Consider the following 19,243-nt stretch of genomic DNA (forward strand, 5'->3'; position numbering starts at 1 on the left):
CCTAAGAACAGAGAACATCTGCATTTTCTACAGAGTGCACTGTTGGCTGTGGCTATGGAAATTTATGGGCCATATACTTTCCTGAAGCTTAGTTGCCTTATGAGGTTGGCCAGGAGGATGGAACTTCCTAAAGATTCCCTGGTTTTTCACTTGGCTTTCCCAAGCAATTACATGGCTGAATGGTGCACACATTTTAACTGCTGTCTGTGTGGACTGGGCTTGGTGCTTCTTCTTGGTCTTATTGTCAATGTGAAATATTCAGATCTGTGCTTGTGGTAAAGTGAAGTACGCTGTCCCTTTAAGAGAATGCAAGTGTAGTGATCATGTGACAGCACTGACGAGTCACTGTACAGCAAGGGCAACTGGGAACTGTAAGTCTAGTTCCAGAGGTTTCTGAGTGAGCACATATGATCTGGTGCTCTGCCCTATGTCTCAATAAATCATCACTGTTTATTCTTATATCAGTCTCTCCCCATTATTGATCGCAAGCAGCAATTGACAAGAACATAGGAAGGTATGCAGTTAGAGTTCAGTTGGCCAATGAACTAATTTACCTAAGATATAAAAGTGGCAACAAAGGTAAAGACCAATCGAAAGTATATGTCAACACGGGTGAGCAAGGCATTGGAAAGCCCATCTGTACTTACCTTGTAAAACAGGCGACAGCCGGAAATCAGAGCAGTGCTGCAGTTTAAAATTTTTTTAAAAGCCTGCAGAGTTGCGATTGCAGGGACCCACCAAAACTTGAAAAGAGTGTGAAACCCAGCAGAGAAAAGTCGACAGCTGCAGAGACAGACTAAAAAAAATGGTGTCTGCTCTTAAAGCAGCAAAGCATTTAAACTGATAGATACATGAAATATGGCTATGGGCAGAAAATTATAAGTGACCCCAGGGAGAGGGCGACTCCGCAGTAAGCCAAACACTTAACTTCGTCGTTACCTGGAAAGCCTATCGGAAGTGCAGTTCCCTTGCAGCTGTTCATAATGCCACAGTTCGGGCTTGTCCACCCATTCGATCTCATTGCAGATGACTGGTCTCATTATGTCAAACACCTAGTGTTCTATTTTTTACCGCTAATGACATCGCGGGGGAGGAGAAGAAGAGGGCGATTCTTTTGTCCTCATGCGGGAGCAAAACATCTGGGCTGATCCGCAGCCTTATGTCACCTAGCGCCCCAGACTTGAAGACTTGCGATGAGTTAATAAAAATAGTACAGAGCCACCTGAGACCAAAGCCCTCAATTACTATGCAGCGCTTCATGTTCAATTCAAGGGACAGGCTTCTGGAGGAGATAATAGCTGACAATGTGGCCGTTTTAAAGGCATTAACTGAGCATTGCGAATATGGAACGCCCATTAGTGAAATGTTGAGAGACCAGCTGACATGCGGGATTGGGGACAATCCCATCCAAAGGCATTTGCTAGCCGAATCTAGTCTAGACTTCAATAAGGTATTAGAATTGGCTACTGCAATGGACAGTGCTGTTAGAAATTCTGAAGTTAAAGGAGATAAACAAAATGGCGCCATCCATCTGGCTGAGCGGGACAATCCAGCAACAAAACGCATAAAAACGTCAGACTCCACGGAAAGGCAGGAAACGCTGTCTAGCTCCAGACCATTGAAAAACAACAGCACTGCAGTGAAAACCCACAAAACGGATGAGAGAAATACACCCAGGCCTCCAGTAAGTGAACGACAACTCAAACAAGTCGATTGCTTTTTCTGCAACTGAAATGGCCACATAATGCAGTGCTGTGGAGAAAGGCTAAAACAACATTATAAAGGCAGAAGGAAAAATCATGAAATATGCCTCAGACATCCATTCATTATATAACGCAGTGGGTAAAGTGGGTAGAACCGAGCCAATCCTAGTCATTACAGTTAACGGATAGCCCATTAAGATTGAAGTTGATACGGAATGTTGATGTCCGTCATTGGAGAACATACGTTTAGATGTCTGAGTAAAGGAACCCATTCTTTGAAGTTAGAAGTTTTGGAACAAATCTGAGGACATACACAGGCGAAGAAATAAGACTGAAAGGGTTATGTCAAATCTTGCCAACGTATGGAGATCAATCTGAAAGGTTGCCCTTGTTAGTGGTAGCTGAAGAGGGTCCCAGGTTAATAGGCTGCAACTGGCTCGAAAAGATTAAATTGAAATGGGCTGAAATTTTTCAAATTACAACGAAAGGCTTACAGGAATTGTTGCAAAAGTATGCTTCCGTTTTCAACGGCGAGTTAGGAAGGATTCGAGGGCTAAAGGCCAGGATCCATGTAGACCCAAAGGCAACCCCCAGATTTACAAGAGCCAGACCAGTCCCTTATGCTCTATGGGACAAAGTTGAAACCAAACTGGACAGACTGGAAAATTTGGGCATCCTACAACCAGTGCAATTTTCTGAGTGGGCGGCACCCGTCGTTCCTGCATTGCAACAGGACCAAAGTTTGTGTTTATGCGGTGACTATAAGCTAACTGTCAATAAGGTGGCCAAACTTGATAGACACCCAATACTCAAGATTGAGGAATTGTATTCGAAGTTGGCATGGGGCACCACATATTCAAAATTAGACATGAGCCATGCCTACTAGCAGGTGGAGTTGGGAAAGGACTCTAGGGAATTCGTCACCGTTAATATGCACCGAGGATTGTATCAATACACGTGTCTACTCTTTGGGGTCTCCTTGGCGTGTGCTGTTTTACAAAGAACGATGGAAAACTTGCTCCAAGGATTGCCCCATGTTATCGTTTACTTGGATGATGTATTGGTCACAGGACTGACCGACGATAAACACTTAGCAAATCTAGAAGAGGTGCTAAAACACTTTGCACAAGCAGGGGTACATTTTAAACAAGAGGTGTCTGTTCCAAGCTAAGGAGGTAGTTTACTTGGGCCACAAGGTCAATGCGCAGGGCCTGCATCCTGTAGAAGAAAAAGTCCAGGCCATTCATGAGGCACCTGTCCTGAGAAATACAACAGAGCTTAAGGCCTGCTTAGGCCTGGAAATCTACTATGGCTGATTCCTCCTAAACCTCTCGACTGTGCTGGCCCCATTGTATGGCCTGCTTAAGGACAACCCAGAAATGGAGTTGGCAAGTCCCGCACCAGGATGCCTTCCTGAAAGTGAAGCGATTGTTAAGATCGGCTGCCTTGTTGGTCCACTTTGACCCCAAGAAGGAATTAATTTTAACATGTGATGTGTCCCCTTATGAAATAGGGGCTATCCTTTCACATTGGATGTTGGATGGCTCCAAACGACCCATTCGTCTCGCGCACTCAGTGTTGCAGAGCAACAATATTCCCTGATTAAAAAGGAGGTTTATCTATTGTGTTTGGCATCAGGATGTTTCATCAATATCTCCACAGTCGCTATTTCCATATTATAACTGACCACAAGCCCCTACTGGGATTATTTGGAGAAGACAAAGCGATACCACCTATCGCACTGGCTCGCATCCAGAGATGGGCACTAATATTAGCTGCCTACAAATACCATTCGGAAACTTAAATCACACATGCTGACACACTGAGCCACCTTCCCCTACCAGCTAATAATGGGGAGGCTCCGATTCTCCAGGAACTGGTCTTTGTGCTAAATTTTCTAGATTCCTCCCCTGTTTAAACCAGACAAATCTGTGAGCGGACAAGCCGGGACCCACTATTGTCTAATGTCTGGGAGCAGGTCTTGAATGGTTAGTTGGATGGATCTAAATCCAAGGAGATGAAGCCTTATTCTGACTGCAAATATGAACTTTCCTGCCAGGATGGCATATTACTGTGGGGAGCAAGGGTTATCGTGCTCCTGAGGAGGCAAAAGCAGTTATTAGCTGAACTAAATAGTGCTCACTTGGGCATTAGCAGAATGAAGATGCTCACACGTAGCTCTTTGTGGTGGCCAGACATAGACTTGGATATAGAAACCCTGGTCAAAAGCTGTCCTCAATGCCAGCAGGTGCAAAAGCTTCTCCCCTTAGCTCCTGGTGTCTGACAACGGGACCACTTTTACCAGCGGGGAGTTCCATAGGTTCGCGACCCTGAACAGCAATACCCATATCAAACCCTCACCCTACCACCCAGCGTCGAACAGCATAGCTGGGCAGGCAGCCCAAACCTTTAAATCCAGGACAAAAAAGATGGAAGGGGATTCCATCGGCACAAGATTGTCCCGATTCCTGTTCGCATACCAGACCACGTCACACACGACGACCGGCATTGCCCTTGCAGAACTACTAATGAAGAGACGTCTCTGCACCTGACTGACCCTTATCCGGCCGAGTTTAGAGGGGACGGTGGAGAAAAGCCAAGAGGCGCAGAAGGCCAGGCACAGCGGTCATGGTCGCGAAAGAACTTTCACAGTGGCAGATGCGGTCCTTGCAAAGAACTTTGGAGAAGGGCCCAATTAGCTGTTAGGCGAGGTGAGTGCAGTAACTGGACCCCTCTCCTATAATATATCTGCAAATGGCCAAATAATTAGACCACACGTGTTCTATAAAGAACACCAGTCCCACAAGAAGAAATGCAGTCTTTATCAATGCTTGAGTTTGTGCCGCATGTAGAGGACAGGCCACATGATTTGGAAGCACCAGTGGGGCCTGTGGGACCTGAGGGGGTCGGGAAGACAAACCTGCCAATTTCCACTGAGTAACCTAGTGGCAACTGTCCCCTGAAAAGGTCTCAGGGAAACCAGCTGAGGTTGTTGAACTGAGACACTCAACATGTCTGAGAAGGCCTCCTGAGAGACTTGACCTGTAAATAGTTATTATGTAAATAGCTAATGTGTTTTAAGCTTCTTAGCTATACTTTTAAGTAAAGGGGGAGGGATGTGGTAAAGTGAGGTACCCTGTCCCTTTAAGAGAATGCAAGTGTAGTGATCATGTGACAGCACTGATGAATCACTGTTCAGCATGGGCAACTGGGAACTGTAAGTCTAGCTCCAGAGGTTTCTGATTGAGCACATATGATCTGGTGCTCTGCCCTATGTCTCAATAAACCATCACTGTTTATTCTTACATTAGTCTATCCCCGTTACTGATTGCAAGCAGCAATTGAGGAGAACATAGGAGGGCATGCAATTGGGGTTCGATTTGCCAATGAGCTCATTTACCCAAGACATAAAAGTGCTCAATGCCTGCTATAGGTCAGGTCACTCTAATTTTTAAGAGGTTCCAATCCAAATATGATATCTTCCATCCTACTTCTGATTATATCTGGCACAATCTTTTTCTGAAAATTGAATTCAAGTCCCCTCCCCTCCCCCAACACACACTTTCTTCACTCCCCTGAATCACGCTGGGATACAGTGCTTTCCTGAGCGCACCTACTGGTTATGGGGTACTGGGTTAGCAACCCACAGGTTGTTGGTTAAAATCTCCCCACAGAATATTGTGAAACTTAACTCAGTTGATTTGATAATTTGTAATGGACCTGGGAATCTTCCAGTCTGTTGAGACTGGTGGACTAAGAGATGCAGTGAATTAAATACGGCTTTTCACCTCTGGCACTTGAGTGCAAGTCCAGATTGTTGTATCAGCATCAAAATCTCCTTCAGCACTGGCCATCACAGAATTGTTACGATGTGGAAGGAGGCTATTTGGCCCATTGTGTCTGCATCAGCTCTCCAAATGAGCGTTATGACTTAGCGCCATTCTCCTGCCTTTTCCCCATAACCCTGCACGTTGTTTCTACTTAAATAATCACCTAATGCCCTCTTGAATGCCTCGACCGAACCTGCCTCCACACACTTCCAGGCAGCGCATTCCAGACCCGAACAACTCGCTGTGTGGAGAAGTCTTTTCTCACATCACATTTGCTTCTTTTTCAAATCACTTTAAATCTGTGCCCTCTCGTTCTCGATCCTTTTATGAGCAGGGACAGTTTCTCCCTACCTACTCTGTCCAGACCCCTCATGATTTTGAACACCTCAATCAAATCTCCTCTTAGCTTTTTCCTCTCCAAGGAGAGTCCCAATCTCTCCAATCTATCTTCATAATTCAAGTTTCTCATCCCTGGAAACATGCCTAGCCATGATGATATCAAATGAGCTCCGGGAGTTTCAATCCAGCTCCTGCTAAGCATCAGATCGCAGCACGAAGCTACTCTAATTTTGAACTCAAAAAGACGACAGCACGGCTGATCTGAGTGAAGTTGAGGCAAAGCTGAGGGGGAGGTGGATGGGGGCTGTGTGTGAGATTACTAACCATGGTGTATCTAACCTGAATGTCTAAGTAGTTCTACCTAAATCAAGGGGGCTGAAAAAGTTCTCCATCTCTGACCCTCATGAGCACAAAGTTCATAAATATAGTTTTATAAAAGAACCAATGCTTTCCAAAATCATTTAGGGACGGGATATAAATTGCTATCAACCATTAGTTCAATCAACTGCAGCTCAACGTTGACACACTGGTGAAGCCCTGGCTGCACAATTCACTCACCAACAGATGATCCATTCCAAACAGCCTTGCTCTCTGAGACTTCCTGACAAATCCCTGAGTGGATATCGTTAGAATTTATTCTTGTTTATCAGACGGTTCATTTATTATGCAACGTCAAGGGCAATTTCTAAAGGGCACTTCCTGCTGCATAGAAGCACATGCAAATGCATGTTTGCATGAAAGAGAGAATGAGAGTGCAAGCGAACAAGAGAAAGAAAGAGAGAGAAAGAAAGAAAGCAAGGAAGAGGGAGTAAAGAGAGAGAGAAAGAGAAAAAGCTGTTTGTAGAAGATCCAATGGCCTTATTCTAATGAGACTAGGGGGGGTTCTCCCAATGTTTCGGTCAATGTTTACCTTCAGCCCAGGCGACCAAACTGGTGAATAATAATCCAATTTACTGTTTATAGGATCTTGCTATGCTACAAACAGCTGTTGTCTTTGCCTATCTGACAACAGTGCCCGAACTTCTAAATTGGTTATGTGGCACTTTGAGATGTGAGGAAGAGCTGAAGCAAATACAAATTCTTTCTTCATGATTTATTTCTTCAAAAGGATAGAAATGCTTCCTATTGGCTTTGAACTACAAATTGCAAAGATGCAACAACAATCTAACAGAAAGACGATGGGAATATGTCAAAACATTTTTCTATTCAGCTTAAGGAAAGTTACAGCAAAATTCCAGCTTTTTTCACACTCAGGGTGCTATAAAATTCCTTGTCCATGGGTTTAATTGGCACCACATGGTGACAGCCTGGTGCAATTTGAACACACATCCTCTGGATTTCTTGTCTAGCCTCTGTATTACTAGCCCAGTAACACAGCCACTACAGATACCAGTCTAAGAATTATAAGAGGCAGTCTATGAGTTGTAGTTATCGGCTATAAGTTGTAGATACCAATCAATGATTTTGGTCCAGTATATTCTGACTGCAATTACATTGTGCTAATACCATGAAAAACTGTGCAACTCCACTGCTTGGGGTGAATCGAGATTATTCTCCTACAGTCAACATCAAGATGGCATAGAGAGCCTGTGTTGATGAAAATATCACAGCAGCATAACAAGGACATTGGTTGCACTCCTTGTTTGGCTTACTGGCAATGGGTGAGTAAAGGGGAGACAACCACAAGATGAATCACACATTTGTGTGCACACTAGTTGAACACAATCTAACAAAAATGCTTTATCTGCTTGTCAGAATCCAGCAGCAGATTGAATGGAATATGCCCTTGAATTGAAACCAACAGACGACAGTTGCTGGAGATTGAGTGTGATTGAATATAGCAAGATATTCAGTGGCATTTGAAGGAGTGCTTCAGTTTAACCCTCTCACTCAGAGCACCACGTTTCTCCGCAGATGAGCTTCTCACAGTCATGCAATTTTAGAGAACAGGGGAGGGTGTTAGGTGCTGACCCAGTGCTGTAAAAGTAAGAAAAGAAGGAAAAGAGCAAAATACTGCAGATGCTGGAGATCTGAAACTAAAACTGAAAATGCTGGAAAAACTCAGCAGGTCTGGCTGCACCCGCAGAGAGAGAAAAACAGAGTTAACGTTTCGAGTCTAGTATGACCCTTCTGCAGAGCTAAAGAGAAGTAGAAAAAGAAGGAAGACTTGCAATTATATAGCTCCTTTCATAATCGGTGGACATCCTGAGCGCTTTAAGGCCAATAAAGAACATTAGAAGCATTGTTGCTGCTGTAACATCAGAAACACAACAGCCAATTTACATCCAACAAGCTCCCACAAATAGCAATCTGATAATAGCCAGATAATCTGTCTGAAGTGTTGCTGGTTGCAGGGTAAATATTGGCCAGGTGACCGGACCAAACTCTCTTTTTCTTCTTCAAATTGGGCTTTTAGGACCAGAAGCAAGGTGGCAATCTTACAGTGCTATGTAAAAGGATTAAGGAAATGGGTAAGGTACATCTGGAAAATCTCCACAAAGCAGGAATGTCACAATTAAACTGGGCAATCTAAGGATCAGTTAAAGAATAATGCCAGGAAGATAATAGAATGTACTGACCAGAATCAAAGCTAAATGAATGCCCCAATATCATTATTGTCATTACTGAATGATAATTATGTCTGTCTATATAAAACGCATTAGGAATTTTAATATATATGAAAGGAATGTTGTAAGGACTGTATCTTCTTAATTTTTCTGGTAATTTTCAAATCAAAACATGAGTTTTTAAAATTATTTTGTTTAAAAAAAAAGCACTTCCCCATGTTCTCCAAGAATCCAGTCCACGCTTTACATCAGATGGCTTTAGTTTGAGTTTTGATGTATTTGTACTGTGTTTTCATTTTTATGGATGTGGCCAATGATAAAGCAGTCAGGTTGCAGACGATGTCTGCAGAATCTAATGTGTCATCCTGCACTTCCAAGCAATTTTTGAGACCTTGAAGTGTTTCATCAAAGGCAGAGAAGAATCAGCCGTAACACAAATTGCTAGTTACTCCAGGAAATTTGAATAAAATTAGCCCTCCGATTGCACAGAAATGCACCAATTTTCCTCCCTCACTGTTAAGCTTTGCCTGTTGCTTTTCTCAGATCTCTGGCTTTAAAGCATATGTGACATTTGTGATACCGAAGGGGAGAGGGAAGTAAAAGAGACATAAACCATCGCAGGACCCCAGCAAAGAGCAGTGAGGAGAGGTGATGTTTAAAGACAGCAGGAAAGCAAACAGAATTGTCTTTAACACAAGCAGTCATGCGGTAATGCCCATATGTTCTGTTTTAGTCATGTTGGTTGGGAAGTTAACATTGGCCCAGGACACAGGGGATAAATTTCCTGCTCTTCATCAAAATAATGCCATGGGATCTTTTACATCCACTTGAGAATGCAGACAGGGCCTCAGCTTAATGTCACATCTGATACCACTCCAGGATAATCACCCTTCCTCATTTCTCTGCTATCCTACCCCACCTTCTGTTCTCCAGATAATGCCTACTCCACCTGGCCCCTACAGCGAGATGCCTGAAGTGATCCCTTGGACCGCGTGCTTAGTTATAAATTTGAAACATCGTTACTTTCCTGCCTTGGCGATGATGCTTGACTAAGGTTTAATGTTTAATTAGCCTTGTAAGGCTGCATTCTACAGTGTACAGAGAGATTTTGGCAGTGATTATGAGTTATGAGCACAAGGAACTCGTAACTCCCACACATCACATAAAGTCTCAAGCTATGATGATGCTGTTCCACAATGAGAGAAGCTCTAAAAATTTGCGAAAAGCAATGAATCAGTGTCCTGTTACAACCACCAAGCAGAATTGTATTCAGCTGGATTTCTTGTGCAATCTAAAATGTGACAATGAAAGACATCTGAACATTGTCTGGCATCTCTCAGATCTCTCATATTCCCAGATGTTATGCTTTAAAGCTATTTCTCAATCAATGATGCATGCTTTCACTTCAGTCATGTCACAATTGAGGAATGAGAGCGCTGTCTCATTACTAAATCCCTACCCTTTACTAATGACATTGAATTCATTGTCAGCCATGTACCATGATTGTGCTTGGCATTTGATCCATTGAGCAGCACCTTCATGGTCCTACACAATTATAAATCCTCCTCATGCATGGCAAGTGGCCATATTAGGGGTGGACAGTCAGCATTTTACAGGCACTGCATATTTGCCCATGTTGGCAGAGCAAGATCAGCCCTGCTCTGGGACTCATGCCACAGCACCACTCTGGGACCCAATCCTCCCCTTGCTCCTCTGGTTTTGTGCAATACCACCCAACATGCCAGGAACTGTCAGAAGATCAGATGACCCTGCCCCACTGTGAATAGAAAGAGTGGGTCAGTGTCAGTGGAGGAGGGAATGTGTATAAATTGGTTGAGGGTGGGGGGGTAGAGAGAATGTCTAACCAGTTAGGGTTGGGGGGGCTGTCTCTCTATGAATGGGACACAGCTGAAGAGGAAGAATGTATCCGAATAACAGAGTAAGAGGCAGAAGTAAGTGTCTGTGTGAAAGGGGAGGAGGGAGAATGGAGCAGATGGCAAAGTTAAACAATACTGCTAAGGAGCCTAACCAAATTCAACTCTGAAACAAGATGATACAAGACAAAGGAGGAGAGAGGGCTGGACAAGCAGAGAGGTTTAGGGAGGGAATTCAAGAACTTATGGCCAAGACAGTTGAAGGCAAAGCCATCATTGTGGTGTGAAGAAGAGGGAGATTGACAAGAGGCCAGAGGAGCATTGAGTGCTTGGATGATTGTAGATTTGCAGGTTTATGGAGAAGGTGACATAGTGAACTTACAGCTACACTTTCAAATTATGCATTCATCGTAAGTAGAAGCTGGTTACAAAATCCCCTAAAAAATAATAGAGTTTGGTTTTCGCTGGATTAAAATCCTGGAACTCCCTCCCTAACAGCATTGTGGGTGTACCTACGCCACATGGACTGCAGTGATCCAAGGAGGCAGCTCACCACCATCTTCTCAAGGACACTGAGGGATCGGCAATAGGTGCTTGCCTAGCCAGCAACAACCACATCCCATGAATGAATTTTTAAAAAATTACACAACAATGGCATTTAATTTTTGTGGTCACAGACTGAAACACTTTAAGGTGTTAAATGCAAGGCATAGAATGTACTCAGCCGGGCAGCAGTGAATTCTTCCACAAACAGCATATCTAATGCTGTACATTCACAGAGGGTCCAATTGAATCCCCCACTCCCACCACCAAGAAGGGGCTGATCTGCAACAAAACTACCCCCAAAAAATCCATGTATACAATTCAACAGGAATTGTGGTATTCTTGCCTAACTCGCTGAATATTGAGGAAAAAGGGCGCTCATGAAAAATGTCAAAAACACCACAGGCAAAAGATAACTAAATAGTTCCTTTTGTCCAGGAGACAAAATGTTAACTCAATGCCACCAGAGCAGTTTTATTATGTTGCAGTGATTGATCCACACAACTAGCTGAGTTGATTTCTACAAGGCCACCCAGCACTGGATAAATAACCTTTAAGGGACCAGTCACACATATGTGCACCATCATCTCTCTTTTCCCAATGTGATGACTTATCATTTCACTAGATGGTGAAAATCTCTTTCACTGACACAGGTTAACTGACAATATTAAACAGGAGCCTAGGAAGTGATCCACCCTTGCACCGAAACTCTGCTCTGAAAATTCTGGGTGAAAGATAATTAATAATTACACACCCTTCTGTTCAGTGTTTATTGCCCCTAACCTTCCCCGATAGGAAAAATGATATGCTGTACCCAGTACCATTGTGCCAATGCATGCCAAGTATCAAAAATTCACTGCTTGTCTATGTCAGTCTGAAGTCAAGCTCCTTAAAAATGTTACTTTTAGCTTGACTCAGGAGCCAACTATAAGAAATCTTAAGTGTCACACTCCTTTATCACAACACTAAATAAAATCAATAGCACTGAACAAATTGAGCGAGCAGCTCTCAAATCTCTCCCAATATCACACCTCCAGACAGTCAAGCATGCTTTTCATATTCATTAAATTGGGAACTTGTCTGATAACAGCACAATGTGTTACTCTTAAAGTTTGAATCTAGCCAGTACACTATCTATCAGAGGAGGTAATCCGTTTATTTTGATGGATTTAAACTTCTGGTAAATTCGAAAAAGAATTTCAGTATCAAGTGTTGTACAATAATATTTTTTCATCATAACTTCCATGTTTCTTCGAGGCTTAAAATACTGAGTGTGCACTTTCAATTTAGCAAGCTGACCATTTATTTTACCTTCCAACAGGAATTGTTAATTTTTTCTCCTTTAACAAGGTGAATATGAGCAATGAACAGACTTTGTACGCTGCCAACCCAGAAAATGTATTTCTATGAGGACAATGCTTGTCAGTTAGTGCTGCCAGCTCCATAAGCTTCACATTTTACTAGAGTACCCCATAATATCATACATTGGATGCTGTACATACCTTACCCTATAACCATGAGTCTCTGCACCAACCTGTTTCTTTCTTTCACTAGATGTACATATCCACCTACCTGAATGTTGTCAAATGATGTTTTGTTAGTGACATCATACAGCAGCAAGAGAGCTGTGAAGAGAAGGGAAATAGTTTATAAAATGAAGCTTTCATATCAGTTGTGATTTAACTTCTAAACCTTACAATAGGCATTTTGTCAAGTTGACTTGTTTGCATAAAACGTGAAGCTAACGAAAACTAATATTTAATGGCTCGGATTTTGCGGTCAATGGCAAAGCAAGGATGCTCGCTGCTGACCTCGAATAAAGCTGCCCAGAAGGGTCTAGTGATATTTGTTCTGTGGGTTTCCCCCTTTCCCATTGCAGTTTAAATCTGGTGCCAAGTCAATGGGAGGAAACAGTGATGAGAAAAAATTTGCACAGCAATAGGGAAAGGGCAAGGGAATGGGATGAGCTAAACTACACTTGCAGAGAGCCAGCACGGGCTTGACAGGCTGAATGGTCTCCTTCTGTCCTGCAGCCTTTCTGACTCTACCATTGATTAAACATAATCACTGGTTCTGAATGCTAATCCCAAAACTTTGAAATATGTGAATGAAGAGAACTACTTCCAAACATCTAATCTGGCATTGATCCAAAAATGCCTTAACTGCTTTCTCTTGAGAATCTTTTAGAACTGTGCACTTAAAACTGACAGAAACACAACTGCCGATTACAAAGATCAGCCTGACTTAGAAGCTGACTCCTGCATCATAACACTTATAGTTCCAATCGGTTGTTCAGTCTTCACTCAAATTGAAGTTCATCACTCCTGCTGCCTATTATAATGAGATCTGAAGGGGCAGAACCTTAGTATTGTTTATAACTAATACCAGGTTTGGGCACAGTGGGTAGCCAAACAGCTATTAACTAGCTTCGTGATCACAGGAGCTCAAAAACAGAACCTGCTATTTCTTTTAATCAATTTCCAACTCTTCTGCTCACTCAGGATGTTACAATGCTGTGTATCAGAAAATGCTGGCTGTGTCCTTGCAGGGTACTGCATTGTTTGTGTATGATTTCCTTGCTGATTTATCCTCTGTTATTTCAATGCAGGGTATTTTGACAGAGTTGAAACAGCAGGGTGTGCACACGTAAGAACAGCGCATCTAGTAGTCCAGCTCCTGTGACATCAAAACCAATGACGTGACATTTCCTGTGGGACTTGTGAAATTTAAAAAAAGAACGACTTGCATTTCTGTAGAACCATTCGCGGCCACCAGACGTCTCAAAGGACTTTACTGACAATGAAGTAAATTTGAAGTGTCGACACTCTTATAACGTAGGTAACATGACAGCCTTTTTGTGCACAGCAAGCTCCCACAAACAGCGACATGGTAATGACATGTGTGATACTGATTGAGGGATAAATAATAGCCAAGACGCCAGGGATAATTCCCCTGCTCTTCAAAATAGTGTTATGGGATTATTTACATCTACATCAGAGGACAGATGGGACCTGGGTCTCATCTGAGATAGCACTTCCAACAGCGCAGTACTCCCCCAGTACTGCACAAGGGCACTATTTGTGATTTCTGTACTCAAGTCCTAGAGTGGGACTTGAACCCACAACCCTCTATCTCAGAGGCAAGAAGACTATCAACTGAGCCACAGCAGGTGCAGAAATAGCAGAAGATAGATTTTTCAAAGTTGTTTTTCCCTTTTGCTCAGAAAAACTTGGGAAAGGTGTAAATGGACTTCCAATTTACATCAATCCTATTTCACACATCCAATCAAGACCAATTTCATCCACAAATGAGCTGTATATTTGCTCCCTTGCCTCTTCAAAAGACAGAGTTGATTTCCGTTTCATTGAAACCGAAGTGATTGGCCAATACTGAACCATAGATAGGGCAGCAGGCTCGGAATGCACACAAATGCATTGAAGTTCACATCAGCGGCATCTTGGCAGCTGATGTTTTCAGAGCTTTACGATTTATTTTCAGGGAATAAGTTGGGGCGTATACAGTGTGGCCAGAGACACTGATGTCAGTGCTCAAGGTCCAGGGCTGCTAGGCTTGGTGCAGGGGATAAGGTTTAGAAGACGATAGCTGCAGTATATTCAGAGGCTTGACCGAGTGCTCCATGCTGGAGCACAAGGAGGGGGCGTGGCTCGAGCGATCGTCTTGGAGGGAGATCACACTTGTTTTTTATGCAATGCATATGGGGAGTGAAATTGGTCTACTTAAGTAGCGTAAAGCAGGTTCACAGTGAATCCACTGCTTTCACAACATCCATTTCCTTCTCATTAACTTCAATGGGAAAGAGTATTAGGTGGGATTTAAAACGGGTTTCTGATCCCCTATGAGCCCTGCTGGTGAAGACCAATTCCACGCTCAGTCTGTTGAACAATACAGTATAGGGTTTATTTTCTAAGTACCTTTTTAGCACAACAAAATACATAAATGAAAGCTAGTGGCTGCCAATCAACCCACTGCCCTTACATATGGTTTTCCTATTTTATCAGCAAAGTGTCATTAAGTTTGAAACGATGCAATTAACAGGGCAATTAACCTGCCTTGGATGCACTCTCAAAGTGATTTGTAGGTGAGGGGTAACATCCAACTCTGATTCAGCCTTTGTCTATATAAACACTCTGCGTTTCAGTGCTCTCCACCACGCAGTTGATTTTTCACAATACACAATATTCAAAGACTAATAGGTTTTTTGAAGTTCATTCTTTTTAATTTTGGAAGCTTCAGTTCCATGAACACTCCTCCTCTTTCAAGTACCATGGTGACCACAGACTTCCATTGGATTGGTCCATGATTATGCTTGGCAAAGTATTGCAGTGGTTTGCCATTGCCTTCTGCAGTATGGCTGACCAGGAAACTCTTCTGTTCTTCACCACCTGCCATCAGGCATATTGGAAGGATTTACAGGTTAATGCTCAACCTGTTTGGCCACCATAGGAACACACCTTCCAAGGCTATCAAGACCTGAAGTGGGACTTGACCCCAGGGCTTCTGGCCCAAAGGTAGTGACGTTAATACTGCACCACAAGACCCCTGCCATGAATGCTACCTTTTCAATTCTTGAGAACCAGTACACTTTGGGGTTCTATATTGGTTGCTTTCTTCTTGGAAGTTACTTTTAAGTGCCCATTCAAATATATATGGTAACTAACATGGTTTCTAAAACAGGAATTCAGTGCGTGTTGACAATATCAAAGATTCTGGTATGGAAAGTAGTGTCACAGAATGCATATAATAGAGTTACAGAAGTCTAGATACCTGTGGACACCCCAATGCCAGGGATGATGAAAAGTCATCGACCGGGAACATTAACTCTGTTTCTCTCCACAGATGTTGCCTGATCTGCTGAGTATTTTCAGCAGTTTTTGCTTTTATTCTGAGGAAAATAAGTTCTGGAAGGACAGGGAGGAATCAAAGACTTGACCATGATGGAATGTTTGAAGTTAGAATCACAATTAGCTTCTCCAGATCAGAGCAAGAGCTCTCTTGCATTCTCCTCATCAAAATAGACCCTATCATACCATTTTCTGCTTTTATTCACACTTTCCTAGGACTTTCAAATTGTGGAACTCCATTCCATCAGCTGTTCCTTGCTCCCACTATCCACAAGTTTCTATGCCCAAACTTGCTATTGCCCATCGGTCTTGATTTAATCACATTGTGTCAGGCTTACTTCAAGTTAGGACTTAGGAACATAGGAAATAAGAGGAGTGGGCCATTCGGCCCATCAAGTCTGCTCCACCATTCAAACAGATCATGACTGATCATCTGCCTCTATGCCGTTTTTCTCCACTATCCCTAAGTCCCTTAATGTCATTAGTCTTTCCAGGGATATCTGGAGCCTCCATTGTTACTCCATCACTTTCACTGTGAAGAAAGACAATTTGACTTTGGGTGAAGTCAGTGCAAATTAGAATCAGGAGAGGAGTATAACAGGCGGTTAATCCAATATCACTCACAATCAAAATTACTCTCAATTTTTCCATCACTATTACTTTGGAAGCTATTTCAAGTGCTGAACTAAATTAATGTAGTACCTCATTAAAATATTAAACAAAATAGCCTTGGTCCTACACATAAATGTCCTCAATTCAAAAACTAGTGAAGAGCTTAATTCAAGTCAGTGACTTTAATGGTGTATCACCAGATGTTTACTAGGACAAGACAGTCACATAAGTGCCATTTATTCTGGTTTAGACTCAACTCAAACAGTCACATCTCAGCTTCCTTTAATCATCTGTAAGGAGTGCAAAAACACAAAGATCTTGAGAGAATGCAAATAGGATGCTAACCTCACTATACTTGCACGTGGCAAATCAACCATCTGTGCACTTTGTGGGAGATCATTAACAAGGCAGAAGAAAAATAAATAACAAAATAATAGAAGATGAAGATAATTCCCAGTGACCCCAGGCGTTGCAGCCTAAAAGTCTTTGAATTATACAAATAGCTGCTAAATAATTAAGGTCGGGTCTCAGGGGAAAGACTAAATTCACCCCGCAATCACTCCGATTCTCCTCGACAGTCAGGGAACAAAGTTAAATTAGGTAGTTCGAAACCAAAATGAGGTGAAAATCTTCATGCTGTGTGGGGCTTTCAAATCAAGTTGCTTCTGCTCAAGACTGAAAACACATCTGACAAGATCGAACTGAACCAAGCTGCCTTAAAGTAATTAGTGAAAGAAGCAACAGTGATACGGGGAGAAACTGTTTTACGCAGTGGGTGGTTGGGGTTTGGAATGCACTGAGAGTGTGGTGGCGGCAAGTTCAACTGAAGCATTCAAAAGGGAATTAGACTGTTACCTGAAAATGAAGAATGTGCAGGGTTACGGGGAGAAGGCGGGGGAATGGTACTAGGTGAGTTGCTCATTCAAAGAGCCAGTGCAGACACAAAGGGCCAAGTGGCTTCCTTCTGTGCCATAACAATTCTGTTTCACACATGTGGGGTCCCAGGAGGGTTGCCAACTCAGATTGGATGCATTCAAAAAAGCCTCATTACATGACCTCCTACCTCTATCTGTTCCATGCACTCATTGGTCAGCCAACGTGTCCATCCTCATACTGCCCTGCCTTCTCACACCAACTGGAAAATGAACAATTGGATGACACTCAACTGTCAGTCAAAGCACCTATTACCCCACCAATCTCCAATAGATCTTGACTAATTTCAAAGAAAATGAAAAGAGCACCCTTAATACCCCTATCATTTCTTTTTAACCAGATTGCTCTCAGCAGGAGATTATTTTGAATTCCTGGAGACTCCAGAACAATCCCAGGGAGCTGGCAACCATAGACGTGTGCCAGATCCTCCACTGGTATGAGGAAGCCAAGTTTCCTTATTCTAAGCCTCTTATACATTATTGTGTGCTGTTTGTTCAATCTAATCTTCAATAACATCCACAGGGCTGGTGCATTCACCAATTTGTGCAGAGAGATTACCATACACATTGAATCACATAGGAGGCCATTCAGCCCATCGTGTTTGTGCTTGACGTTTGAAGGAGCCATCCAAGTAGTCCCACTTCTCTGCTCTTTCCCCAAAAGACATAGCATGTTACTTAGCACAGTCAGAGATGTAAGCTTTTATTGAGATTTTAAACCAAGATTCATATCTGTTTTGACAATGTAAATGAATCCACTGCAGTATTTCAAAAAGTAAGGGTGGTTATTCCCAGTGTCTTGGTCAACACATACCTCTCAATCAACACCACTAAAACAGGTTATCTGGTTATTATCACACTGCCATTTATGAGAGTTACTGTGCAAAAACTGGCTGCCACATTCCCTTCAACAGTGTTTACATTCCAAAAGTATTTAATTGGCTGTAAAGCACTTTGGGACATGGTGAAAACTGCCAATGAAATGTCAGTTCTTTCTTAAATCATTTTACAGTATTTTTAAGCACAAAGGGCAGGATTTTCCTCTCCGCGGATTAATTGCGGTGATGGGCGGGGAAGGTGGCTTTCCCCCCGCCAACCGCAATGGCGCATTTTCGTGCCCAATTGTCCGCCTCTCACCTCATTAACTATTCATCAGCTGGAGACACACTGTTTCGCCAGCAGGCAGCCTGTGATTTGCCTGGCCCGCCGTGACCTCAGCGGAGCCACGCAGGGACACAGGTCTTTCAACGTCTGCAGCCCAGGAATGCTCCAGGCGAGAGATGGCCCCCAAAAGCAGGAAGAGTGCAGCCCCCAAGTTTAGTGAGGCCTCGCTGGGGCACCTTCCGGACGCTGTTGAGTCCCACCATGGACTCCTCTACCCTGGGGGTGGCAGGCGGAGGTCCCACAAGGTCACCAACCTGGCTCAGGAGCAGGTGTCTGTGGTGGTGAGCGCCATCTCAGCCTGCAGGAGAACAGGGATATAGTGCCACAAATGGATGAACGATCTCATCCACGCAGCCTGGGTAAGTCAACCTTCTTACCCCTCTCAGTTCACACTCTCACCAGCCCCGCGTACATTCACAGGATGACTGTCCACAGGGATCTCACATACCAGCAGCACAAGGGACATTGCCACTTATTCTCACACACACATCCTGACATCTCCACCCAGGCTCACGTCCTGTATAGTTCGTATCCTCATCCCGTACACAGCAACTATCAGCACCCACACAAGGCGGGCATCCTTATCCTCTGTCTTGACACGCTGCCTGCTCACATTCTCTCCATCTGTCTTCATGCAGGCCAAATTCACCCATAATAAGGTCCCAGACCAGCGGCAGGATGCCTGATATCATGACCCTCACTCAGCATGAGGAACGCACAGTATACCTGACCGGAGAGGACCAGGACCGTGCCTGCAGTGACGGTGAAGTCGGTGGCACACACCCAACTGAGGACCCTGCACCAGATGATCCTCCAG

The 19,243-nt window shown here is 43.3% G+C and overlaps 1 protein-coding gene across 1 annotated transcript in view; it reads right to left on the reverse strand.

Annotated features, from left to right (window-relative positions):
* Window positions 1–19,243, reverse strand: part of LOC121287741 (ras-related protein Rab-26-like) — a 351,705-nt gene that overhangs the window by 101,187 nt on the left and 231,275 nt on the right. Inside the window, exon 5 of the mRNA XM_041205625.1 lies at window positions 12,429–12,481. Coding sequence (XP_041061559.1) covers window positions 12,429–12,481 — 53 coding nt within the window. The remainder of the gene's footprint in view (window positions 1–12,428; window positions 12,482–19,243) is intronic.

The sequence above is a fragment of the Carcharodon carcharias genome, chromosome 15, assembly GCF_017639515.1.
Source record: "Carcharodon carcharias isolate sCarCar2 chromosome 15, sCarCar2.pri, whole genome shotgun sequence".
NCBI classification, from domain to species: Eukaryota; Metazoa; Chordata; class Chondrichthyes; order Lamniformes; family Lamnidae; genus Carcharodon; species Carcharodon carcharias.